Source organism: Ovis canadensis, chromosome 13 (genome assembly GCF_042477335.2).
Source record: "Ovis canadensis isolate MfBH-ARS-UI-01 breed Bighorn chromosome 13, ARS-UI_OviCan_v2, whole genome shotgun sequence".
NCBI classification, from domain to species: Eukaryota; Metazoa; Chordata; class Mammalia; order Artiodactyla; family Bovidae; genus Ovis; species Ovis canadensis.
In genome coordinates, this window is record NC_091257.1 from 75,428,560 (window position 1) to 75,454,607 (window position 26,048).

Here is a 26,048-nt window from a genome sequence, read left to right on the forward strand (position 1 = left end):
ACCTTGGATACATCACTCTGTGGGCCTCTCTCTGTCAGTTCAAGGGGGGATTACCTCTCCACCCTGCCCCCTGAGAAGATCTGATGAGGGAGAGTCCAGTCTCAGTCCAGTTCTATGCCTAATTCACTGTTGGACCCTCACTGTCCTGGGAAGCTCTCTGGGATCAGTTTTACCATCTCTTATGTAAAAGGTTGGAATGGTAGGATTGTTAGGCAGGTAGAAGTGAACTCAAGGGTGCCCATGTGCCTTATTTACTCCATTGTATTAAGCACCACTAAGGACGTGAGTCTGAGTGAACTCCAGGAGTTGGTGATGGACAGGGAGGCCTGGCATTCTGCAATTCATGGGGTCGCAAAGGATGAGATGCTTGCATAGCATAATCGACCAATGGACATGACTGAGCAACTGAACTGAACTGAACTGAAGGGACAGAGATCCCAGTACCTAGTACAAACTCAAGGAAATATGGCTACCCCACCAATAACTATTAACAACTTCTATGTGAGCAGTGAAACATTGTTCTCCAATTTTAAAGATCTACCTTTGAATAGGTCCACCTTTTAAGGCTGAATCTCACCCAAGAACCAGAAATCAAATTGCCAACAATTTTTGGATCATAGAGAAAGCAAGGGAATTTTAGAAAAACATCTACTTCTGCTTCATTGACTATGCTAAAGCCTTCCACTGTGTGGATCACAATAAACTGTAGAAAATTTTTAGAGATGGGAATACCAGACAACCTAAGCTGCCTCCTGAGAAACCTGTATGCAGGTCAAGAAGCAACAGTTGGAATCAGACATGGAACAATGAAAAATTGAGAAAAGAGTTTCTAAAGGCTGTATATTGTCACCCTGCTTATTTAATTTATATGCAGAGTACACCATGTGAAATGCCAGGCTGGATGAATCACAAGCTGGAATCAAGATTGCCGGGAGAAATATCAAAAACCTTAGATATGCAAATGATACCACTCTTAATGACAGAGAGTGAAGAGGAAATAAAGAGCCTCTTGATGAGGGTAAAAGAGGAAAGTGAAAAAACTGGCTTAAAACTCAACATTCAAAAAACTAAGATCATGGCATCTGGTCCCATCACTTCATGACAAATAGAAGGGGAAACAGTGGAAACAGTGACCGTCTTTACTTTCTTGGGCTCCAAAATCACTGCAGATGGTGACTGCAGCCATGAAATTAAAGACACTCGCTCCTTGGAAGGGAAACTATGACAAAACTAAACAGCATATTAAAAAGCAGAGACATCACTTTGCCAACAAAGGTCTGTATAGTCAGTGTTATGGTTTTTTCCAAGAGTCATGTATGGATGTGAGAGTTGGACCATAAAGAAGGCTGAGTGCCAAAGAATTGCTGTCTTTGAATCATGGTGCTGGAGAAGACTCTTGAAAGTCCCTTGGATTCCAAAGATATCAAACCAGTCAATCCTAAAGGAAATCAAGCCTGAATATTCATTGGAAGGACCGATGCTAAAGCTGAAGCTCCATGTTTTGGCCATTTGATGCAAAAAGCAGACTCATTGGGAAAGACTCTGATGCTGGGAAAGATTGAGGGCAAAAGGATAGGAGACAGAGGATGAGATGGTTGCATAGCATAATCGACCAATAGACATGACTTTGAGCAAACTCTGGGAGATAGTGAAGGACAGGGGAGCCTAGCATGCTGCAATCCATGGGGTCAAAAAGAGTCAGACATGACTTAGCAACTGAACAACAACAACCTACCCCATAGTCATTCACTCATGATTTATTGAACACCTTCTGGGTTCTGGCCCTGCCAACTTTCTGACCTCATATCCTCCCACTCCTTACTGTTCCTGAACTGGCCCAAGCTCATTTTTGTCTCAGAGTCTTTGAACTTGTGAAGTCTCTGCCTGGAGCTCTCCTTCTCTGGCTCCTTCCATGGCTGGCTCCATCTCATCACTCAAGTCTCTGCTTAGCTGTCCCCTCTTACAGGAGACCCTTGCTGGCCACCCTGTCTAGGAACCAGCACCCTCCATTGCTCACCCAATTTTATGTCCCTTGAATGTCACCTCCAAGGAGACCAGGGACTAGGACTGTTGAGGTTACCACCTATTATGTAGAACCCCACAAACGTGTTAGATGAAGCCTGGGTTCACACAGAATACGCACCTACTATACATAAGTGCTCATCAGCAGGTTTACATACCTCTGGTGACTCAGAGGTTAAAGCATCTGCCTCCAATGCGGGAGACCCGAGTTCGATCCCTGGGTCAGGAAGATCCCTTGGAGAAGGAAATGGCAATTCCTCCTTGGCAATTCTTGCCTGGACGGAGAAGCCTAGTAGGTTACAGTCCATGGGGTCACAAAGAGTCAGACACGACTGAGCGACTTCACCTTCACCTTCTATGTGCAAGCCCATTTTATAAGATGGGAAACTACGGCACAGAGAAGTTGAATAACTTGCTTAAGATCTCATGGCTAGTAAGTAGAGGACCTGGGATATCCTACTGCACGTTGCAAGAGTATGCTGAGCCAAACACAGGACAGAGTCACACAGCTCAGAGGCCAACAGGCAAGCTGGCCCAGTCTACCATGCAGGAAGTCAGGGACACTTCCCAGAAGAAGTGATGCCTCAGCTATGCCAATGCAGGGTTCCTCTGAACAGAAGAACCAGAGCAGAGGCCAAGGAGAGAGTAATAAGTCTGCAAGACGAGAAGTTGGCTTGTGTGGCTGAAGTAGGGAATACTGAGTGCGTCATGAGTGCAGGGGTGTGGTCACCTCAACCCTCTGTGACTGAGGTTAAATAAAGTCCCAGAGGGCAAAATGTGGGACAATATCTCTGAGAAGATGGGCAGTACCCTCCGTATCATTCAGGACCTTGGCAAGATCATGGGTCCAAATTTTATTCTAAGATTTCTAAGCAACACCTCAAAATTTGCGTGAGGTTCCAAAGGACCACAGGAGTCTCTGGAAATTTCTGACTTCCTGTTGGGACCCTAGGCACCTCTGTGGCCTCTCTTAGTCTTCAAGGGTCTTAGTCTCCCAACTGGTATTAGGTGACCCAGTCCCAAAAGCACAACCCCACTCCATCAGTCTAGCATACCATAAACAGAATGCTGTTAACCAATGAGATCTTGACATTCCTAGAGACTGATTCCAGGACTCTTGTGCTCTGGACATCACATACTTGCTAAGGCCAGCCCACCACCATGGCACTTTGCCAAGCAGCTCTCTGGGCAGGGGTTTGCATTCTCCTGCTCCTTGGTCCTACCCAGATATGAAGCTCCCCTAGGTTTTGGCTGGATTGGAGGTTGGAAGGGGGGGTCTGCTGAGATCCTCCTGGAGACAAAGGAGCTGACCTGCAAAGAGTTCCAGCGGGAGCCCCGCTCCCCCTCCCTTCCCCCGTCTCCCTTCCCAGTCCACGTGTCTCTATTGTCTGCTCCCCGCTTCAGGGAAAGACACAGCCTCGGATGTGTCAAAACCACCACCCCCCGGCAGCAGGGAAATTAATTACTGGACGATTTTCACTTCCTCTTGCAGCGCCCGCCTGAGCTAGGCACCGGAACAGGACTGGCTGAGCTAGGCTGGGCATCAGCATGGGGGACTTGCTCCCCTCATCAGTTCTGGAAGAAGAAAGTTGAACCCCAAACCCAACAGGGAGCTTCAGTGGGAAGACAAGCTGGGGAGGGGGGATGACTTCCCCTAGTTAAAGCTGAGTGTCCAAACTGACCCCTTCAAACCTAGGGGACAGGGAGGGGGCTGGAGACAGGTGCGGGGGGGGGGGGGGGTCCGCCGCTGGCGAGCTCATACTCTTCTCTGCATTCCCTTCCTCATGTCCCCATGTGCCTGAACCCCGCCTGCTCAGACCTAACCTCCTGTCCTCTTTCCTTCTGTCTTGCATTTCTCTTCCCCTTTCTTTGCATCCCTGGGGTGCTTTCTTTTTGTGTATCTGGAGGTCTCTTTTTCTCCCGTGGGTGTGTGTTGTTACTTCTCTCCGTCTCTGCCTTTCTTCTCTTCTCTCTTTCTCTCTCTCTCTCTCTCTCTCTCTCTCTCTCTCTCTCTCGTCTTTTTGTCCTTATCTTGGTCTCTGCTCCTATTTCTATCTCTTTCACTGTGTATGAGTCTCTCTTTTTCTGTATGTCTCTTTCTGTCTTTCTCTGTGTATCTCATCTCCGCTCTCTCTTTCTCTCTCTCTCCCCCTTGTTCCCCCCCCCGCCCCCCCCCCTTTCTCCGTCTCTATATCTCTGCTTTTCTCGCCCTCACTTTCTCCCCTCCTGCCTGCCCGCTGCTCCCTGCGCCTGGCCTGCCCCCACCGCCGCCGGTTCAGGGGAACGTGTGCGGAGCGATTGTCCTGGGGGACATTTGATGGATTAGAGCGCTGAACAGTTCCATTGCTAGGGGACCACCTGATCTCCTCCAGCCTGCGTCCCATATAAAGCCGGCAGCCGGAGTGCTGAGCACAGCTCCAGCGATCGCCTGTCTGAGAGCCGCCGCCGCCACCGCCGCCGCCGCCAAGCCCGAGCGGGAGCCAGAGCTACAGCCGGGGCCGCCGCCACCGGTGCCGGCTCCGCGCTGCCGCCCGCCCGTCGCCCGCTGGGAGCTGTCCAGTGCTGAAACCCCGCGCAGACAGCCAATCGCGCCCGGCTGGCCTCCTCCCCCCGACCAGGGCCCCTCGCAAGTGCCCCCGCCGAGTCCCACGCCAGTCGCACCATGCCCCGCTCCTTCCTGGTAAAGAAGATCAAAGGCGACGGCTTCCAGTGCAGCGGGGTGCCGGCCCCCACCTATCACCCCTTGGAGACCGCCTACGTGCTGCCTGGAGCCCGGGGGCCTTCCGGGGACAACGGTGAGTGGGACCCGGCGGGGGGGAAGAAAAGGGGAGGGGAGTTCGGGCCCTCCCCAACTCGGGCCCCGAGGAGGGGTGCGCGCGGCAGGGAACCCCGGGAGGAGATTTCCTTGGCTGTGTGAGCCTCCCGGGCTTCCTGAGGGCCAGGCAGGCGGGGCATGGGCCAGGTCTGTACAAAGGGAAAGTCGCAGGGTCGGCCCATCCCGCCGCTGAGCGAGCGTCAGCCTGGACTTTGAAAGTTGTGGCCCTAGATTGGAACTGGAGTGAGGGATGGTGAGAGAATGGAGAGAGAGAGAGTGGTGTCCATTAAGGGTTAGTGTTGGGGGGCTAACGCACAAGGCGTTCTAAGGGTCCCCTCTTCCTGGTTGCAGGAAGGAGGTTGGTTGTCCGAGAGTACTCCCTTGATGAGGAAGGTAAACTGGCCTGGACCACCAATCCCTGGGGAGAGAGGGTTGGCTCCCCAGGGGTAGCTGGGGGCACCCTCTTTCCCTTCGAGTCTGCTCCCCCTGGTGATGCCAGACAAGTCTTCTCAGCCCCCTCTCTCAGCAACTCTTTTGTTACCCTCAGCCACATGCCTGCCAAAGGCTGGGCCTGTCCTGGAGACTGAGAGGAAGAGGGAATTTCTAGGAGGGGTTCCCCCAAGGTGGCTCTTGGTCTCCTAGGTCGCACCCTCTTCCCCCCTCCAGCTTCTCACACTCCTCTAGAGACAACCCTGCTGTTTCTTGTCAGTCCCCCACCCCCAAAGCACTCTGTTTCTTTTCAGAGCAAGTTCCTATAGTGACAAGTGTTTGGGGGACAAGAGAGGTCAGTCAGGCCCAAAAAGGGGTGATCTCTGGAGGTTGTGGGGGAAAATTAGAGACTGGTTCTGTGGACCCCATCCCCCATCAAGGGGATCACAAAAGGGTTCTCCTCTGATGGTCCCCACCAGGACAGGTGTCTGAAGAGGAGGCATCCCTTTGGCAGTAAGAAATCTGACATTACATGTGGCATCACCTTTGGGGTGTGCATGTGTGTGTGGTGTGTGTGTGTGTGTGTGTTGTGTGTGTGTTGTGTGTGTGTGTGTAAGTGGGAAGGAAAGAGGAGAGGAGAGAAAAAGGAGAAAAGAAAGGATTGAAGATGAGGGGGTAGCTGAGATGGCAAAGGCAGGAGGGTGGGAGCTTCTGCCTCAGGGATTTCCAAGCACTTCACCTACATTCCATCACTCCACTAAGCCAGGTAGCAAGAGGGTGCTGGGTAAAATGCTCTGTGACCTCATCAAGGTCAAAGAAATTAGGGAGCGAACAGGGATACAGCTCCAGCCCCTCACCCCCTGACCTCCCCCAGATCCCCAAGAGAACCAACCCCCTTTTCTTTGCCCCACGTTCCTTATTCTACTGTCCTCTTTCTTGACCCCAGGGCCTCTTGGGGTTGAGGACTGAATCCTAGGGATATGGCTGGGCTTATCTGAGTGCAGGCAGGACAGAGGGTGGACCTGGGTCCATGCCAGGGCTAGGGACCTCAGTAGAAATGGAAACGCCTGCAAGCCTGAAATGGGGATCCCTTGGAGGATGGACACAAAGCCCTGGGTTCCTGCCCACTGAGGGCCCCTTGGTCCTGTCCCAGGCCAGCTGAGGAAACCCAGAGAAGCCCAGAGAATTTCTCATGCACAGCCAAAACTGCAGACTGTTCCTCGGGAGGGAGGCAGGAATGCCTTGCCTTGAATTCAGTCCAGAAAAGCTTTGAAAGGAGCCTCTGAGCAAATAGTGGGAAGCAAGGTATGGGCCAAGCCATCAGCAGGGATGTTCTACCAGCTTTAACCCCCTAGAACCACCCTGTCCTTGGCCCTTTCCCTAAAGGGCTCCAGACCAGCTCCTTTTGGGGAATCGTGAGGCTGTCCTGACAGTTTGATATCTGGCCTGGAACTCTGGGAGGCCTGGGCTCTAGGTCTCTGACTTACTATGTGACCTTGGGCAAGTGCCTTTCCTTCTCTGATCCTCCATCTCAACAGTGAAAGAATTTGGATGGCATGATCTAAGCATCCTTCCAACTTTATAAGCTCAGTTTCTGTGAAGGTCAAGTGTGGGGTGGGAGGCACTGGAGACGACTGGATGAGGGTCTAACAGAATGCGTGGGGCCATTGTCAGGGTTTCTTCTGTAGGGCTCCGTTTACCATTCGACGTCTGGCTGAGGGTGGCAGAGTTTCTGAGGCCAAGCACTTCTCTTGGCTTCAGTCTCTGCAGGCAGCCCCGGGCTGAGGACAGGTACTCTACCCTGGCTGCCCTGGCAGTGTCTGCAGTAAGTGGTTAGTGCCAGAGACCAAGGGGTGACCCTTCAAGGCTGAGTACGGCTGGGAAACACAGAGTCTGCTTTATTCTGTCATGGGGCAGAGGGGCTCTTCCATCCCTGGGGTGTGGCCAGACTGGGAAATGAAGGCTCCCTCATCCCACGGGTGGGTAGGGGTGCTGGGGGTCCTCAGAGAGCCTGCCGGCATCTAGTGGTCCGTTGTCTCCGCTCTGCCGGAAATAACCTTGCTGAGCATTTGAGGCAAGTGTGAAAAATTGCTGAGCCGACGTTTTTCTCTCCCAGCGTGTGTAAGTGTGCTGGGTAAACAAGGAGAAAGAGAGGAGGGGGGGAGGTGAGGAGAGTGAGGGAGAGGAGGAGGGGGGAGGAGAAAGGAGGGAGGGAAAGGGGGAGAGCCTGGGGCTGGAGATAGTTCCAGTTATTAGAAAGATCCTCTTACAAGCCATTCCTGCAGCAACAACGGCCGCAGGGTCAGGGTGAGACCAATGGGAGGGGAATCTGGGGTGGCGGAGGCGGGTAGGAGGGGAGCCTGTGAATGTGGAGGTCAGGGGAACCACAGGCTCCTGATTGATGAAGATGCAAGACTCCAAATTAAAGAGTACCCCCAGCCCAGGGAAACCTTGGGAGTGCTGGAGAATTCCTGGAGGACTCCTCCTCCTCCACACACACACACACAACAGCAGCCTCCGTGGGCCCGGCAGAGGGTGTGGCAGGTACATCTGGGCTCCAGGCTCCCCCTGAATGCACCTAAATAGGGAAGAAGCCCCACAACAGGGCAAGTTCCAGGCTTCTCTGCAGCGCTCCCCAAAGAAGGGAGAGCAGATCTAATTTCACCATCCTCTCCAATGTAATGCCTCTTTTCTCCCCCTCTTGCTTCTCCACTGCTTTCTGCCTCTGTGGAGCCCTCCCTTCCCCTCCTTTCCCCTGGGTGATTCTGAGCACAGATTCAGTCCCTCAGTGAGATGGCAATTCACATCCTCCCAACCCTCTCAGAACCTCATCCTCCAACTCCATCAAACCCCTTCCCAGGCCTGGGCCCCATCCTGGGGAATGCTAGGGACTCATTCATCTCAGAGAAGGAAGCTGCCTACCCAGCTGCACACCAGTGGTCTCCATGGACCTGTGGACATCCTCACTGGCCCCGGAGTATCGACCTCTCCACACACCCTAACTCTGAACTCCAGCTGGATGCCAGGTCCTCCATCCTCTTAACCCCCACCACGTCCTGCCCTCATACTCCTTTAGAGTGCATCTGACCCAGGCAGATGAGGGATCAATGCCAATCCAATAACGCAGTTGTCTGCCCTCCACAGCTACATTAAGCCTCCCCAGCAGCTGAGGAAGTGCTCCTACTTCTGCCCATGGGCTTCTCTAGTTGACCACATTATACCAACACCCGCTTCCGCTCACTCCCTCTGATGGCGCCGAGGAGTCGCCCCAGGCCAGGCCTGGGAATCTGCTCAAAGTCCCCAATTGGCACACGTCTACCCCACACTTTAGAAAGACTATTTGGGGTGCAGGGATGCAAAAGGGTAGCCCCGGTCCCTTGGCAGAGGGAGCTCAGAGAGGGCTGTGGAGGGGTCAAAGGACACAGGGCAGACCCACCTGAGTGTTTTAACTACCTCTGCCCCTGGCATCTTGGTCTTGGTCCAGGTCCAAGGTCAAGATTAGAGACATGGCAGAGGTTCAGGTTCAAAGTCCATGTCCAACCTTCATTCTAGGACAAGTCTAGTTCCAAGGTCAGTGTCCCAGGTTACAGGCTCACTTCAAAATTCAGAACAAATCCATGTCCAAGTCGACATTCATGCTCCAGGAACTGGATCCAGATCCAGATCCAATTTCTAGTCCAAGGTCATGTCCAGGTCCATTCTCAAGGCTGGCCAGTTCAAGTCTTAAAGCCAGCTTCCTCTGAAGCTCTGAACTAATCTTCCCCTACCTGAACCTCAGTTTCCCTCTTACAAGAATAAGCAGCCAAACTTGATCTCTTTCAGCTCTGGCCTTGCAGGGACCCAAAACTTGATTTTCTTAAAAACCTGTCAGCGGGAATGTGCAATAAAAGGGATGGGATACTGAATATGGGATACTGAATCTAGGGTCCATGCCTCGCCTTAAGCCTGGAGTCACAAGGGGGACATGAAGGACCCAGGCTGAATGTCCACTCTTCAGACAGCCTGTTTTTGGCTCCTGATAGAGGTCAGGAGAGTATATCAAGTCCCTACGGCAGCATAGCAATTTATACATCCCAAACACACACACATACACACACAGAGTGGGCGCAGGGCAGCAAGCGCAGAGTGCAGGCGAAGGTTAGCTTCAACCTCCAGAGGCACAGCTGAGACTGGAGAGGTGACTTGCCTGCGATGACAAGGGCATAAGTGGTGCACTGCATCACCCCTCCCAGGTGGGTGCTTCATACACGTTCCCGGGACCCCCTCAGCCTAGAGGCGCTCTCGGGCCGGGGCGGTGGGGGTGGGGGGGTCGCTGTGAGATGCTGCTGGGAGAGATGAGGCCCCGGAACTCTTGGCTTCCTTCCAGCTGTGGTCTCCTCTGGGATGGAGTAGCCGCCGCCAGCCTTTGGCTAAGAAGGGAGGTTGGAATGGGCCCTCTGCCTCTTCTGGGGCACAGAGAGGGTAGGGCAGGAAACAGGGGGCCCAGAGAGACAACGTACATTATACAAGACACCAGGTCTCCAGAAGGAGGCCCAGGAAGGGCCCCAGAGATGCCCAGGAGGGGGCGGGAGGCTGCTCCAACAACCAGTGCTGGGTAACTCCAGACCCTCAGCCACCAGGCCTATTTCCACAACCCCTTGAAAAATCTTTCCTATTGATTCCTGCAGAGCTGTGGACCTCCCTGTGGGCCACAGGAATTGGGTCACAGTCAGGAGAAACCAGAATATGGGGGGTTTCAGGAGGCAGGGACAGTGGGGAGAGGCTCTGGAGTGCTCTCAACATTCCCTGGGTTTGAGTCAGTGGGCACGAGCCCCACACCCTACAGCCCTGGTCATGTTGGGCCAGACCCCACTCTGTCTCCCACTCATCTGGACTCAGGGGCCCCCTCCCCAGTGGGCAGGTGTACCAGCTGCCAGGCCCTTGGAGGAGGTGGGTGTCATTTCTGGTCCAGTGCCCGGGGAACTGCGAACAAAGATGCTATAATAAGGGGAGGGGGAGGCACCAGCCCCTTTGCCCAGCTCTGTGAGCAGACAGGAGAAACTATTTTTATCCCGCTTTGCTGCTGACAGACCTGGCTTTCTGCTCAGCTGGCTGGAGCTGATTCTCAAGGCCCGAGGCCCTGGCACAGCAAGACGCAGCTCTAAATATATTCATGCAGCAGCCCCTCCAGCCCCCCACCTTGCAGGGCCCAGCCCTCCTCGGCAAAGTGGGCTACCTGGGAAACTGGCCCATCACTAGGCCTCTCTCTTCTACCCAACTAGAGACAGGGAAGTGGGATTTGGATTGGAGATTCCCTGGAGGAAGTCTGGGACACTGGGAACCTGAGGGAGACTGGGAAAAAGAGCACTGGCCTAGGAGGCACAAGGCCAGCCTAGCTCTGGTGGGAACTTGCTTTGTGGCCTGGTAAAGGCCCCTCTCTGGGCTTCAGCTTCCTCAGAAGTAGGGCACTGGAGCAAGTGACCACTACGTTCCCTTAGACGCGAGCTAACAGACATAAAATACTGAGCAGGGTGTCTTGTACACAGTAAGTGCTCAAGCAGGGTTAGTCATTACTTTTATTAATTATTTACAAAGGTTTACAAAGGGCTGGTGCATTTTCTAGAAGAATAGCTTCTCCCCACCCCCAATACCCCATCATTACATCAGACACAGGCCAACTAGGTGGTGGTATTTGAAGAAACTCACTGCCCCTGCCTCCCACCAGTTGAAAAGCTTCCCTCCCTCAACAGGTCTCCATGCCTGCTCAGGGGTTTGGGGGAAAAAAACACAGATTCTGGAGGCGTTCAAGCCTTACTCCTCCTCCAGTGACCTTGAACAAGTCCTCTGCCCTCTCCAGGCCTCTGGACTTGGTGCAGTGCCTGGCACAGGGGGTGGGCACAACAGCAGCTGGAAGCAGTAGTGCTTCTCAGAGAATCCCCCACCCTCATCCCAGGGGGTCAGACAATTGGAAGAGACAATGTTTGTGAAATGCCCAGCACCTGATTTCTCATAAAATTCCCTTGCAAAATTTTTAAAAATGTATTCTGGACCTTCAGTCTAAAATATCAAAACTCTTGAGCAGGGAAAATCAAGTCATTCTTGGGTGATGTACATGACATCTCCACTTCTCCTAAGTGTTTCTGAGCCTTCCTTATACCCCCATGCGACTGGAGGGGCTCTGTTCTATCCCTCAAACGGGGCACTGGAGCCCAGAGAGGCTTTGTGCCTTACCCATGGTCACACAGCTGGAATGAGTAAAAGAGTCAGTCTTTTCTCCCTGGGTCCCTGGCCCTCCCTGCCTCTGTTTCCAAACAAGAGAGGCCTATCTCACCCTGTCAGCAGGGAGACAGGTAACTCATCCTTCTATAGCCACCTGTAGGACAGAGGAAGGCATCTAAAACCTGTGTGAGTTCCATGCACAGAATCAGAAAAGCGCTGCCTACAGTGTCCTAAAGGATTCTCCAGGCTTGAGGTCCAGAGAAGTGAGGTGGTTTGCCCAAGGTAACACAGCAGCCTGAGATGACCCACGTGTGTCCCCTTCACTCTTTAGAAGATTAGAGGGTATCACTAGAAAATGTAGGAACAATAATAATGCCAATTAAATAACAGCTTGAGAGGCTACTGTGTGCCAGGCATTGTACTAAGCATTATACACCATTAATTCAGTCAGTCCTTTCATAAGTTCCTTTATCCAGATACAGCACAAAAAGGTTTAGTAACTTGCCCAAGGTCAGATGGGCTTCCCTGGTGGCTCAGCTGGTAAAGAATCTGCCTGCAATGAGGGAGACCTGGGTTGGATCCCTGGGTTGGGAAGATCCCCTGGAGAAGGAATAGCTACCCACTCCAGTATTCTGGCCTGGAGAATTCCATGGACTGTATAGTCCATGGGGTCACAAAGAGTCGGACATGACTGAGCAACTTTCACTTTCAAAGTCCCATAGCTAGGGAGAGGTCTGTGAGTCTGAGGAGAATGAGATAGAGCTGATAAGGACTGGGGGGTAGGGGGCAGGACAATGGGCATCATTGAGGGGTTGGTTCAGCCACGATGCAACAAGGGTCTTTCGAGCATCTCAGTCAACCTTCTACAGGTAGAGACAGAGTCCAGAGAGGTTAGGCAACCTGATCACGATCACAAAGCAAGTTAGAACCACCTCCACCAAGATGATCACACAAACTCTCATACAACCCTCCACCCTCACCCCACAACTCATGCAAAACTCTGCAGCTGCTGGCCACCATGTCTGGCCCCACAATTCCTGACCAGAAGGCAATTCCGCATCTGTCCCTAAGCAGAGGCTCAGCCTTTGAGGTGCCAATATTTCTATATAGAGACCCCCAGCAACCGGAGTGCTGCAGTACTGCAAGTCACCACCAGAGGGCACCACAGAAAGAGAGGCCCACCAAGGCGAGGACTGCCCAGACCATTGAGCTGCTACCAATTTTCTGTATCACCAGTTTTCTCATCAGAGTGTGAGCCAGAACCTACACATCTTGGGTGAGGAAACAGTGGCCCAGGCTGGAGGTGCAAGATGTGTCTGTGCGGATGCCAAGAAAACTGTGGGTTTCCAGCACAGAAACCCACTTGGGGAGATTGTTATTGTTCAGAGTAACGGCCAACATGTATCATGCCAGGCACTGGGTTGGAATTCTTGCTGTAAGTTATTAGCTGCACAATCCTGGGCATGTTGCTTAACAACTACATTATGCCTCAGTTTCCTCATCTGTAAGATGGTACCAACCTCAGAGCCATGAAGGTGGGATGCATTTGTGTTTAAAACCTTTAAACTGTATCAGACACAAAAGTCCTCTGGGAATGTTGGTTATTATTTGTTCACTTTTCACTTATTGTTTGCTTATTCATGGACTCTGTACTACAAACTGTGTGAGTTAGGTGCTTTTATTTTCCCCTATTTCACAGCTGGGGAAACAGAGGCATAGAGAGGTCAAACACTTTGTCTAAGATCACATAGCCAGGAATAGTAAAGCTGGAACTCAATCCTGGTAGTCTGGTACCAAAATTGTGCTCTTAACCAATATGCCATCGTTCCTTAATAACAGCACATCCAAGGTCACATGATCAGTGACCCCGTCCAAACGGATTCTATACTATCCCCATACCCAGAGAACAGAGCAGAGATGCAAGAAGACATACAACTTGCTCTAGGTCACCCAGCTAGAATCAGTGTCAGGAAATCAAGCTGTCCCAAGATCTGGTAGACAGAATGGTCCTGGCAGACCCTGCTGCACTAGGGATTGAGGCTGGCCTAGCAAATCTTTATCACCCATTCACCACCCATTTCACAAATACTTATCAAGTGCTCACTAGCTGGGGCTCCGCCAGTCCATGAACAACCCAGCCATGCCCCTTCCTCCCAGTGTGTGGAAGAGGAGCAGTGCAGTGGGTTCAACTCTTGTCCCACCCTTGAGCAAGCACCACCGCCACTCTGCACCTCAGTTTCTTTATCTGTAACACAGGTATTTTTGTGGTGATTCAGCAAGGTGATGGGAGTGAAGCACTCAGCACAGAGCTTGGTACTTAGTAAGTGCTCAGTAAATATCAGCTAGTATTATCATTATCATCAATAATCACAATAGGAAGAAACACAGAAGAAAGAGGGAGTCTAGGCATGCCTAACGGGTATTTGACTCAGTCTGAAACAACACTCCTTGAAAGTTTTCGGGGCTTTAGTACCAGGCCTGATTCCTGGAGTGGGAGGAAGGGGAACCTCCTGATCAAAGGCAGACAAGAGGGGAGAATGGGGTGCTGAGAGGCTGCACACCTGTCCCATTATAAAACTGCCACCACCACTGCCCTCTCTGCATCTGACCAGTGCCCTCTCTACCGAGTCTTCCACCTCCACAACCCCGAGTCATTGTGTGTAGAGGTCCCTGTTGGGCAGCTGAAGGGACAGGGTTAAAAAATAAAGGTACACCTTCTGGGCCAGGGTGCCTTCTGCACAGACTTCACCCTGTGACCATCCCAAAGGCCAGATGAGAGGCAAAAGCACAAAGGCTGAATCAGTCAGGTTGTTTCAGGGGATGAAAGCTCTGAATCCAGTTCCCTGCTTACAAAGCCCTCTTCCACCTGCTCATTTGAATCAAGGATGCTGGGGGTGGTGGAGGGCCATATTTCCAGCTTTGCCACTCTGGGTAAAGAAGCCTAACCCCCACTGTTTTTTGCAATCAAAGGACAAGGGAAATACCTGGTATTTCAGTGCCAGGTTGGTAAGTTTGTACAGTATCTGCCAGAAACTCTTCTGGGAGCCCAGGCCCCAGGGCCCTCAGGGAAGGTGCTGGGACGAGGCAAGGCCCAGGGAGGCAGAATCAAATCAGAGTGGTGCCTGCCCTTGGAAAGCCCTTGTGGAGTGTCCTGGGAGGGTGCCAGCCCACCCACCCAACAGTCACTAGATCCCGAAATGGACAGGATTTCTGGTCCAACTCTAGAGAGGAAGGAGGGGCTCAGAGCGGGGATGAATCTCACAAGGGGACTCCAGAAGTCTTCCAGTGGAGCAGGGAGCAAAACGGGCTTGGGAGCAAGATACAAGGACATGCCCTTCTTAGAGCATTTATTACATGCCACATACTTGACCTCTTTTAAATCCCCCAGCAACCCTGGGAAGTGGGTTTAACACGACTGTGATTCGTTCATGCAATGTCTATTCTTTGTACACCTCCTTTGAACCAGGCACGTGCTGGGCACACAGATCTCACCCTGGGGGGCGGGGGCAATTGAACAATCTTCAGCGAAGTCGCTTTTTCAAGCAAGTAAAAAGCATAATTGTAACAGCTAACATTTCTATAGCAATTGCTGTGTGCTCTTTTTTTACTTCCTTATATGTAAAATGGGAATTAAAACAGGATCTACTTCATAGGGTCAGTGATGACTAAATGAGTTAACAAGAGTAAAGCACGGAGGCGGAACTTGGTGCACAGGAACAATTAATGCATGGCTCTTTTCATCACTTAGTCCTTCCAAAGACCCTGGGAAGGAGTGTCCGATCATAAGTTCCATTTTGCAAATGAGGAAGCTGAGATTCAGATGAGTCAAGGACTGGAATGGCAGAATGCTGCTGGAAGAAAGGAAGTCTGGGTTTTGGCATCAGGCTGCCAAGGTTTGGATCCCGGCTCCACCAAATACTTGTGGGCTTGGACTATATACCTCAGTTTCTCTCTCTGTACAGATCATACAACAATACCTTCCCTGCGTGGCCTTGCGCACTTAAGAAGATAGCCAACACCAAATCAGTAGAATTTGACCTCACCGTGCTCCACAAGGATGGAGTTGGGTGGTTTTTATTGCGGCCCACGGAGTTAGGATCTGAACCCGGGCATCCTGACCCCAGAAGCACAGAAGCAGGACAGCGACTGCTGCTATACAAGCAGACTTCAGTTCCCCAAGAGAGGCCACGGGGACGCCTCCTGGGCGCCTCACCTTCCCCGCCCTTGTCTCATCCCCTCCAGGTTACGCGCCGCACTGCCTGCCCCCCAGCAGCTACGATGCGGACCAGAAGCCAGGCCTGGAGCTGGCGCCGGCCGAGCCCGCGTACCCGCCGGCGGCCCCGGAAGAGTACAGCGACCCCGAGAGCCCTCAGTCCAGCCTGTCGGCGCGCTACTTCCGCGGGGAGGCGGCCGTGACCGACAGCTATTCCATGGACGCCTTCTTCATCTCGGACGGGCGCTCGCGGCGGCGGCGCGGCGGGGACGCGGGCGGCGCGGGGGACGCCGGGAGCGGCGGGGGGCGCGCGGGGCGCGCGGGGACGCCGGCGGGCGGCGGGCACCGGCACGCGTGCGCCGAGTGCGGCAAGACGTACGCCACGTCGTCGAACCTGAGCCGCCACAAGCAGACGCACCGCAGCCTGGACAGCCAGCTGGCGCGCAAGTGCCCGACGTGCGGCAAGGCGTACGTGTCCATGCCCGCGCTGGCCATGCATGTGCTCACGCACAACCTGCGCCACAAGTGCGGCGTGTGCGGCAAGGCCTTCTCGCGGCCCTGGCTGCTGCAGGGCCACATGCGCTCGCACACCGGCGAGAAGCCGTTCGGCTGCGCGCACTGCGGCAAGGCCTTCGCCGACCGCTCCAACCTGCGCGCGCACATGCAGACGCACTCGGCCTTCAAGCACTACCGCTGCCGCCAGTGCGACAAGAGCTTCGCGCTCAAGTCCTACCTCCACAAGCACTGCGAGGCCGCCTGCGTCAAGGGGGCCGAGCCACCCCCGCCGCCGCCGCCCGCCGGCCCCACCAGCTGAGCCTCCCATCGCGCTCCCGGGTCCCCCAGCTGCGTCCCCCTGCCCACGGCCCTCCTGGGGACCCTGCTCCCAGACCGGAACTTTTCTCTCCGACCCCCAAACCCAGAACTCGCTTTCGCCACTGTCTTCCCCAAGTACATCCGACCCTCCTCGTCCTTACCGGCTACCAAGATTCGGACCTTGACCCGCTGTCCGCGCCCTCAAGGCTCCCAACTCAGGCACCAGGTCCGCACGTTTGCCGGGCCCCCTGGCCGGAATTTTCTCCCGTCCATACCCTGCAGTCTCCCTAACTTGCAGACCTTTCCTCTCACTTCCCAACTGCGTTTCAGGCCGGTTCTCTACTGGAGCCCCCAACTCTTAAGGCTTAAACCTCCCCTTGACTCTCACGCCTGCCATGGATTCCCCATCCACACCAGGACGCAGGCCTTAGGAATCTAATCTTCACTCTCGGAGACCCCAGCCTGTCCCAGATCCCCCTGCCCATACCTTGGCCTTAGTCTAGCCATTTACCCACCACCTTCCTCATCCTCTGGGGGACCTCATTCATTCCCAACCCCTACTCTCTCGAGACCCCTCATCCCACTAGCAGCTCTCAACCCTCTGAGTTCACCTGACCTGGGGCAGACATGAGGGCCAGTTCAGGGCTCGGCCACCTAATGTAGCCCCTCTCTCACCCTGGGACAGCCCCTCCTTGGGCTTCCAGCCTCTCCCGCAGATTCTCTGAGCACTTTCCCTACCCACAGGACTACAGGTACCCTCTTTATTGGGGGGAGGTCTGGGGCACCTCACGAATGCCCTTCTCCCCATCCGGCTGGGCCTCTCCAGTGTATTTATTTGTGTATTTATTTATCTATTTATTATTCTAATGAATCTCTTGCCCTCACTCAGTAATGGTCTGGCTTCCCCAGCTGGACTGGGAGGTCAGGGAGCCAGGCAAGGAAAGGGACAGCAAAGGCCATAGAGGGCTGCCCCCACCCCAACACACCCCATTTCGGGGCGTGGGGAGAAGCCCTACCCTCATCAGAGCCTGAACTTGCTGGGGAAGGGGGCGTGAGAATGGGAGGGATAGCCTGCTGACCCTCAACTGGGGAGGGGGGGACATCAGGAGGTCACTCTTGGGGCAGGTCCCCGCCCTCCTGAGCCTTCTATTCCCACTGCAGGGAGACCAGAGAGAGGAGCCTCCCCGATATGTTTCCTATTCATTCCTCTTCTTGAGGAACCCCAAGTTCCAGGGACCGACTGAGCCCCGGACCCGCTGGGGCTTCCGGCCCGCTCCGCTCTGCTCCCCGGGAGGAGCGCTCCCTCCCGCCACGTCTATGCAACTCTCCCGGGCAGAGGGGCCGGGGCTCCCAGCAGCGCCCCCATTGGCCGCCACTACCTCCCCCGCCGCGCTTTTGCATGCCCGGGCGAGGACCGAAGCACACACCTCCATGCTCACGGGCCCTGGCCCGGTCTGCTTTAAGCACACGCCTCTGCCCCATCTCTAGGCGCCCAGCTCGGGGGCAGGAGTCACAGAATCTCTGACCCTCCGCCCTCTTCCCTACGCCGCAAATGAGGGTGGAGCCTGGAGGGGGCCCCCCACCGGGAGCAGGTGCACATCTCTAGGGCTTCCCAGCTCCAGGCCCACCTGGGAAGGGAGGCGGCAGGGATGAGGGGAGGGAGAGGGGGTGCAGAAGCAACTACGGAGGGTGTTGATCCTGTAAATAGGAACTTCCGACAGCAATAATTTTCCATGCATGCTAAGCCTTTTGGCCATATTTTGTATGAGCGCTTGGCGCTCTCCCTCCCTTCTCCTCCCCCATCTCCCACCCCAGACTCCCATCCCTTCCTCACCTTCAGCAGTATTACTTGTAAGGCAATTCAGGGATATTAAAGGGACTTTGGCCACTCATCAGTGCCTCTAGACCTTGTGATGGGGACAGGTGGGGTGGAGGGACATCTAAGAAGCAGCCAGATTTTTGTTCCACTCAATCCCTCTTCCCGGCCCCACCAGCCTGACCAGCCTGTAGCTGTCCCCAGCAGTCACACAGCTCAAGGATTCTCTTGACATCCACAAGGTTCCAGGCATCCTCAGTCCGAAATGGTCCTCATCTACTGGGGTTGCAAACTGAAAGGGTTCAAGACCCAGATTAATAACATAAGTGAATGAGGCAGGCTGCCCTAAGACATTGGGGGATGCTAGCACCTGAAAACAGCATGTTTCACCTTAAAGCACTGCAATTCAAACAAATACAACTGTGGGCCAGATTTGTCCCTTGAGAGCCAGTTTACAACCCCTATACTCTTCCCCACTTTCACCCTTCTCTCTGGGAGGGTGGGGAGGAGGGGTTCTGGCCAGTCCTATTGGTCATACAAGTGGCAAATGCAGGCATGCAAAAAGGTTGACTTTGGCTCAGCAATGTTGTCCCAAAGCTAGGAGCTGCCCCTAGAGCCTGTGGGCTACGTGTCACCAAAAGTGTTGAGTAAGCCAGTGGAGCACCGGTCCATTCCACTTGCCAGCTGGATTGGTGAGTTTTCAAAATGCAAACCTCTCCTCACTTTACTCAACTTCACTGGGGACCACTAGCATCATGCCATTTAACTCCAACCCCCAGCACAGACTCACAGGGTGGGGGTGTGCTCTGAGGGCCCAATGCCAGGCTGGGGGCTTGGGAGTGTAGGCTGGAACTGCATCTCCCTTTGAGTCACCTTTCAGTTTTCTTCCTTATATAGACAGGGCACTCAAATTTTATACCCTTAACCTGGTGCCTGTCCACCTTTCCTTTCAAACACCTCTGGACAGGCTGACTGCATCCTGAGCTATGTGCTAGGTGTCTTCAGCAATGACAGCAGTGTGGAAATCCCCCACAAAGTTTCCAAAGGGAGTCTGACTGGCCCAGGCCCCTGCCGCCTTCCCTGGCCATCCACACTGCTCCTGACTGGTTACTGCATTCGTTACATTTGTTTCAGGTCCAGGGACCAGAACCCACTCTAGATATCATTTTATATTAATAAACATCTAATGTATCATCTTAAAGGGAACCTTTAAGGGACCTTAAAGGGAACCAGCCTTACATGAAGCCCACAGCCTGGATAGCAGAACAGACATGGGAAAGCCCATGTCCCTATTACCTGCAGCCCTGCTGCTGCTGCTAAGTCGCTTCAGTCGTGTCCAACTCTGTGCGACCCCATAGACGGTAGCCCACCAGACTCCCCGTCTCTGGGATTTCCCAGGCAAGAACACTGGAGTGGGTTGCCATTTCCTTCTCCAATGCATGAAAGTGAAAAGTGAAAGTGAAGTCGCTCAGTCGTATCCAACTCTTCGTGACCCCATGGACTGCAGCCTACCAGGCTCCTCCACCCATGGGATTTTCCAGGCAAGAGTACTAGAGTGGGGTGCCATTGCCTTCTCCACCTGCAGCCCAGAGCACCTCAATTAACATATGTCCAGTCTGCTTTTCACAGTCCTCTCAAAAGAAGGCCTCTGGGATGCAGCTCTGGCTCTCCTCTGCCCTGTCTGGCTGCTCCACTTAGTGACACTGCAGACTCATCTTCCCATGCCTAAGTAAGAAACCCACTTCCTGTTCCCTCTTCTGTCCTCGTCTGTGCTCCTCAAGGTCTCTCCTAGACTCCTCTTCTCAGTGTGTATTCTCATGAAGCAATCTCATCACACCCACGGCTTCAATTTTCACCCACATGCAGATGACTTGCAAATTTGCATTTTCAATTCTGACCTCCTCTCTGAGCTGCAAATCCACATCTCCCTGCAAACCACCTCCACATGGATATCCCAAAAGTACCACAGACCAGCCCAAGTCTGAAGCCATGAGGTGGTTCTCTCCTGCATCTGTCTCCTTTTCCCTTCCCTCTAATCCATCAGGTTCTGTTTATTTTTTCCTCTTTGTCTTTTCAGTCTCCGCCCTAGACCATAGCTACCATCATCTCTTACCTTCTTACTGGTGACCCTGGATCCATTCTGCCTCCAACTCTCTTCCTCTCTGTACCTCTCTTCCTCTCTCCATAGTGACCACCGGGATCTTTTTTTAAATGCAGATCGATTATGTCACTCCTGTTCCTCTTTTATGTTTGAATGCTGCAGTGATTTCTCACTGTGGGGGGTGGTGAGAAGAACCTGTTTTCAAAGACCTACCCAGTCTGACTCTTTCCATCACTCTAGCCTGAATCTCCAGACATAAGCCCCTTTGCTGTCTGAGTTACAGCCACCTCTGTTTAGCAGTTTTGCTTTCCCCACTGCCACAGGGCCTTTGCATAAGCTGTTCTGACCACCAGTAACATACTTCATTTGCAATGCCAATACCACCACTGTTGACTAGTTATTTCTTTTCAGTCTTCATCTCCCAGCTTGATGGGAGTTCTTCTTCCTCAAGAACCACATCATCTTGGTTCACAGCACGTACCAATAATGTACACTTTTCCATTAATTACTGTGGTGTCTGGTTATTCTCTGTATCCCCCATTAGATTAGAAGCTTCATGGGAAAGGGACTGACGGTCTTTTTGCTTGTCATTAAATTTCCTGGGTCTACCACAGTACCTAGCCAATAGCACATAACCAGTAATTTTTTTAAATGAACTACACACATTTAAGTCATAATCAATAAATGGCACCCCACTCCACTACTCTTGCCTGGAAAATCTCATGGATGGAGGAGCCTGGTAGGCTGCAATCCATGGGGTCTCTAAGAGTCGGACACAACGGAGCAACTTCACTTTGACTTTTCACTTTCATGCATTGGAGAAGGAAATGGCAACCCACTCCAGTGTTCTTGCCTGGAGAATCCCAGGGACGGGGGAGCCTGGTGGGCTGCCATCTATGGGGTCGCACAGAGTCAGACACGACTGAAGCGACTTGGCAGCAGCAGCAGCATGCTTTTTTTAAAAACAAGAGTCTTGGTCCCTCATGGCCATAGATGATTGGTTCAGATTTGGGCATCTGACTAGAACTTGGAAATTTCCTCTCTCCTTCTCTCCAAATCATAAGACCTGTAACTTGAGAGCTGTGGCTCAGATTGCTAACTACTTATCAATATCCATCCTCTCCTTCCTTAGTAAGAGAACTCCACTGTTAGCTGAGCACATTGCCACACTGAATGAAGATTACATATCCCAGCTGCCCTTGCCACCAGCAGTGGCCATGTGATCAAATTCTGGTCAATGACACACAAGGGAGAGTGTTTTATGGAACTTCTCAGACAACACCCGAAAAAGGAGGGGGTCATATCCTTTGCCTTTCCATTTATCCACCTTCTTCCAGGCTGGCACTTCAGGAACACCCTTGGACTAGGAGGTGACCCTACTCTAAAATCATGGAGTTGACAGAAGGGCCTGTGCCCCTAGTGACAGTGGAGCCACCCCAGTCCTGGGCTTCCTGCTTCCAGATTCTCTTTCCTGAGAGGAAACATGTTGGGGCATTTTAAGCCTCTCTTGTCAAGCTTCTATTACTAAAAGCCAAAGATAACCCCTGCTGGTAGCCGCGTTCCTATCACATGGAGGTAATCCCTCTGCCAAGGGAGAGACAGAAAAAAGTCTCTGAACCCACTTTTCTCTGAGGCCTAGTTTCACCTTACAGTCAAGGGAGTAGCCAAGTGTTCCAGTTCATTAAGCTGATTCACACTGGCTTTCTATACCTGCAAACAAGAGCCTGGGCTAATACGTTGGGACTAGTCTAGAAGTGCCAACACAGAGAGACCTTTGAGATCTATTATAAATTTAAAATGTTATCAAACATATTTGATTTGATATTTGACAATATGATACTGACATATTATCATATTTATTGAGCACTTACAGTGCGTTGGGCACTGTTCTAAGGACCTTACTTATATCATCTCTTTATTCTCTCAACAACTCTACAGGTTAGGCACCATTATGAAGGCCATTTTGAAAGTTAGGAAACTAAGGCACAGAGAGGTGCCTGGTCCACGGTCGTCTAACAAGACAAGTATAATTTTAACACAGGCAAGGTTCAGAACTATTGAGGATGATCCATGAAATTCCCCCTTTGCCTTAGTTTTGACTTCCCAGTAGCAAAGTCTTGAGTGCAGGTAGTTTATTTGGGAGGTGATTTCAGGAAGCAGGAGTGCAGGGGCAAGAAGAATAAGACAGAGGGTGTGTTAGTGGGGCTGTTGCTGTAGCAATGGGTCTGGTACTGCTATTTTCTGAGAAGGATCCAAAAAAGGTCCAAACGGTCTGGAATGTTTCTCACAATTCTCCACCTGTGACAACGTAAGGCACTTTTACTCACCAGCTCTGGTTGCCACTGGTGAACACCTCAACATCACTAGGAGACTCCCGCAGGGATGGAAAATATGGAAGACACTGGAAGCCTTGGCTGGGAAGCCAGCCGTGCTAGGTGAGTCTGGATTTGCACAATACTTCCCACCACAATTTTAGCTGAGATCAAAGGTAGGCCAAGGGGACGTGCCACTGATATCCAGGTCTTTGGTCCACAAAGCTCACATTTGTTCAGACATGTATTCATTACTCCACCCATCCAGGGGGCTCAAAGGGGGCTGACCCCAGGGGTGTGGCTGATTGGTCTCCTCCAACCCAATCAGAGTCATCCCAGTGGGTGACAGGTTCCAGCACCCATACTTAAGCAACTCAGCACATGGTAACGTCCCTGGTGGTGGTTGTTCAGTTGTTCAGTTGTGTCTGACTCTTTGTGACCCCATGGGCTACACCATGCCAGGCTTTCTCGTCCTTCACTATCTCCTAGAGTTTGCTCAAACTCATGCCCACTGAGTCGGTGATGCCATCCAACCATCTCATCCTCTTCTCCTTTTGCCCTCAGTCTTTCCCAGCATCAGGGTGTTTTCCAATCAGTCAGCTCTTTGCATCAGATGGCCAAAGTACTAGAGCTTCAGCATCAGTCCTTCCAATGAATATTCAGGGTTGATTTCCTTTAGGATTGACTGCTTTGATCTCCTTACTGTCCAAGGGACTCTCAAGAGTCTTCTCCAACACCACAGTTCAAAAGCATCAATTCTTGGGCGCTCAGCTTTCTTTATAGCCCAACTCTCACATCCATACATGACTACTGGAAAAACCATAGCTTTGACTAGATGGACCTTTGTTGGTAAAGTAATGTCTCTGCTTTTTAATATTCTGTCTAGGTTGGCATTAGCTTTTCTTCCAAGGAGTGTCTTTTAATTTCATGGCTGCAGTCACCATCTGCAGAGATTTTGGAGCCCCCCGCAAAATAAAATCTCTCACTGTTTCCATTGTTTCCCCATCTATTTGCCATGAAGTGATGGGACCGGATGCCAAAATCTTAGTTTTTTGAACGTTGAGTTTTAAGCCCTTTTTTTTTTTTTTCACTCTCCTCTTTCACTTTCATCAAGAGGCTCTTTAGTTCCTCTTCGCTTCCTACCATTAGGGTGGTGTCATCTGCATAGCTGAAGTTATTGATATTTCTCCCGGCAATCTTGATATCAGCTTGTGCTTCATCCAGCCCAGCATTTCTCATGATGTACTCTGCATATAAGTTAGATAAGCAGGGTGACAATATTCAGCCTTGACATAAGCCTTTCCCAATTAGGAACCATTCTGTCGTTCTATGTCCAGTTCTAACTGTTGCTTCCTGACTGAATGTTTATATTGCCCCTAAGTCCATATGTTGAAGCCTGATCCCTAGTGTGCTGGTAGCTGATGGTAGGACTTTGGGGAGGTGACTTGGTCCTGAGGGTGGGATGATTCTGATGCACGATGTTTCTTCACAGGGTCTCCAGCAGAAGGGACCCCAGTTAACCCTCATGGAAACTGCTCATCAGTGTCCTCTATACTGGCATTTCTCCCTTCCCCAGTCCATCCTGGGCTCACTTCCTACAGCAGACTGTCTTCCAAAGATGGTCCCAACAATATCTCGTTTGCGGGAACAAGCTCTTTTAGGACCTTGCTTCTCTTTCCATCAAGACATGGAATCTCTGTACCTTCCCTTGAGCCTGGTTGGGGTCAGGGTGGTAGTGTGAGAGCTCTTACAAATAGAACACCACAGAAATGATGCCACGGGACTTCCAAGACTAGACTGGAAAGGCCATGAAGCTTCTGCCAAGTTCTCTTGGGACACTCATTCTTGAAAGCTAGCTGCCATGCTATGAGGAAGCCCAGGCCACATGGAAAGGCCCCGTGGAGGTGTTCCGGCTGACAAGCAGGATGGGCCAGTGCATGTGTGAGTGAAGACACCTCGAGATGATTCTAGCCTCAGCCATCGAGTCACCCCCAGCCACTGAATCACCTCTCAGCTGATGGCCCAGACATTGCAGAGAAAAGACAACCAGTGCCCACGGTGCCCTGCCTGAATTCTTGACTCACAGAATCTGTGAGGATAATAAAAATGGTCGTTTTTATGCCACTGCATTTTGCAGTGGTTTGTGTTACAGTGATACAATAACTAGAGCAGCTCCCCAAGAAAGTACCTGCACACAAGTCCCAGTCTCAGTGTCTACTTTTGGGAGAACCCAAGCTAAAACAGAAGAATATCGTTAGATCCCAGAATTTCTCCAGCTTCCAGTTGCACGCTTACCTTGGCCACAGTGGAAGGTACCACATCTTAATCCCAACACAAGGGTCAGGTCTTCATGTCATTCATTTATGGGTGGTGGTGTTCAGTCACTCAGTCGTGTCTGACTCTTTGCGACCCCAAGGACTGCAGCACGCCAGGCTTCCCTGTCCCTCACCATCTCCCAAAGTTTGCCCAAGTTCATGTCCGTTGCATTGGTGATGCCATGGATAGTTTAGGGACAGATGGGCCAAAATAATGGAACTGCTGATTGGCCAGGTCCTCTTCCCCCATCAGTCCTCCTTTCTCATGGAATCTTCCCCAAAACCACACAGGAAAACAAGGTTGAAGTACCAGGCCTTGCCAGTTCTGTTCAGGGATCAGAGGCCATGAATTTCAGAGGAGGGTAAACCTTCTTGAGCCCAGAGGTGAACACCAATTAAGCTAAACCAATCAGTGTAAGGCTTCCAAGGTGTAAAGAATCCAATGCAGGAGACTCAGGTTCAATCCCTGGGTCAGGAAGATACCTTCTGCCATCCCCTGTAGGAGGAAATGGCAACCCACTCCAGTATTCTTGCTTGGGAAATCCCATGGACAGAGGAGCCTGGTGGGCTACAATCCACAGGACTGCAAAGGGTTGGACACAACTGAGCAACTGAGCATGCATGCACACAATCAGGGTAATTCCACTCTCCTTTCCAGGGACTGGTTTAGGCATGGAAATATGATGAGACATGAGGCAAACACTCCTGGGTGGAAGGGTGGGGAGGCAAAGGATGGTTACCAAAGGCTTCTTCAGTCTTAAAAAGAGGGGCAAAGGGATGTCAATGTCCTAACTTCCACCTTTGAAAGCCGTTGTATATGATGCTTGAAGCTACAGCAAAACATCTTGGGACCATGAGGGGCAAGCATGAGGATAAAAACAAGAAGGAGGAGGATGGTACAAAAAGCTGGAAAGAACCTGACATTGTTCAATTACCTCTTCACCAATCATGGATATACCTGCCTCTAGAAATCTTAATTATGTGGAAATACAAGTCTTCTTAAGGCTTAAAATT

The 26,048-nt window shown here is 52.0% G+C and overlaps 1 protein-coding gene and 1 long non-coding RNA gene across 2 annotated transcripts in view; one reads left to right on the forward strand and one right to left on the reverse strand.

Annotated features, from left to right (window-relative positions):
* Positions 1-26,048, reverse strand: part of LOC138417128 (uncharacterized) — a 42,001-nt gene that overhangs the window by 13,357 nt on the left and 2,596 nt on the right. The window lies entirely within an intron of this gene.
* Positions 4,455-18,382, forward strand: SCRT2 (scratch family transcriptional repressor 2). The gene is made up of 2 exons (XM_069548905.1): positions 4,455-4,817; positions 15,707-18,382. The coding sequence occupies exons 1-2, from the start codon at positions 4,685-4,687 to the stop codon at positions 16,489-16,491; spliced, it is 918 nt and encodes a 305-aa protein (XP_069405006.1). The 5' UTR covers positions 4,455-4,684; the 3' UTR covers positions 16,492-18,382.

Bases quoted from the DNA above. Each gene is read 5' to 3' on its own strand.
- SCRT2 (XM_069548905.1), top strand. From the start codon at position 4,685: ATGCCCCGCTCCTTCCTGGTAAAGAAGATCAAAGGCGACGGCTTCCAG. The intron at 4,818-15,706 runs GTGAGTGGGACC...CATCCCCTCCAG, and splicing joins GGGGCCTTCCGGGGACAACG to GTTACGCGCCGCACTGCCTG.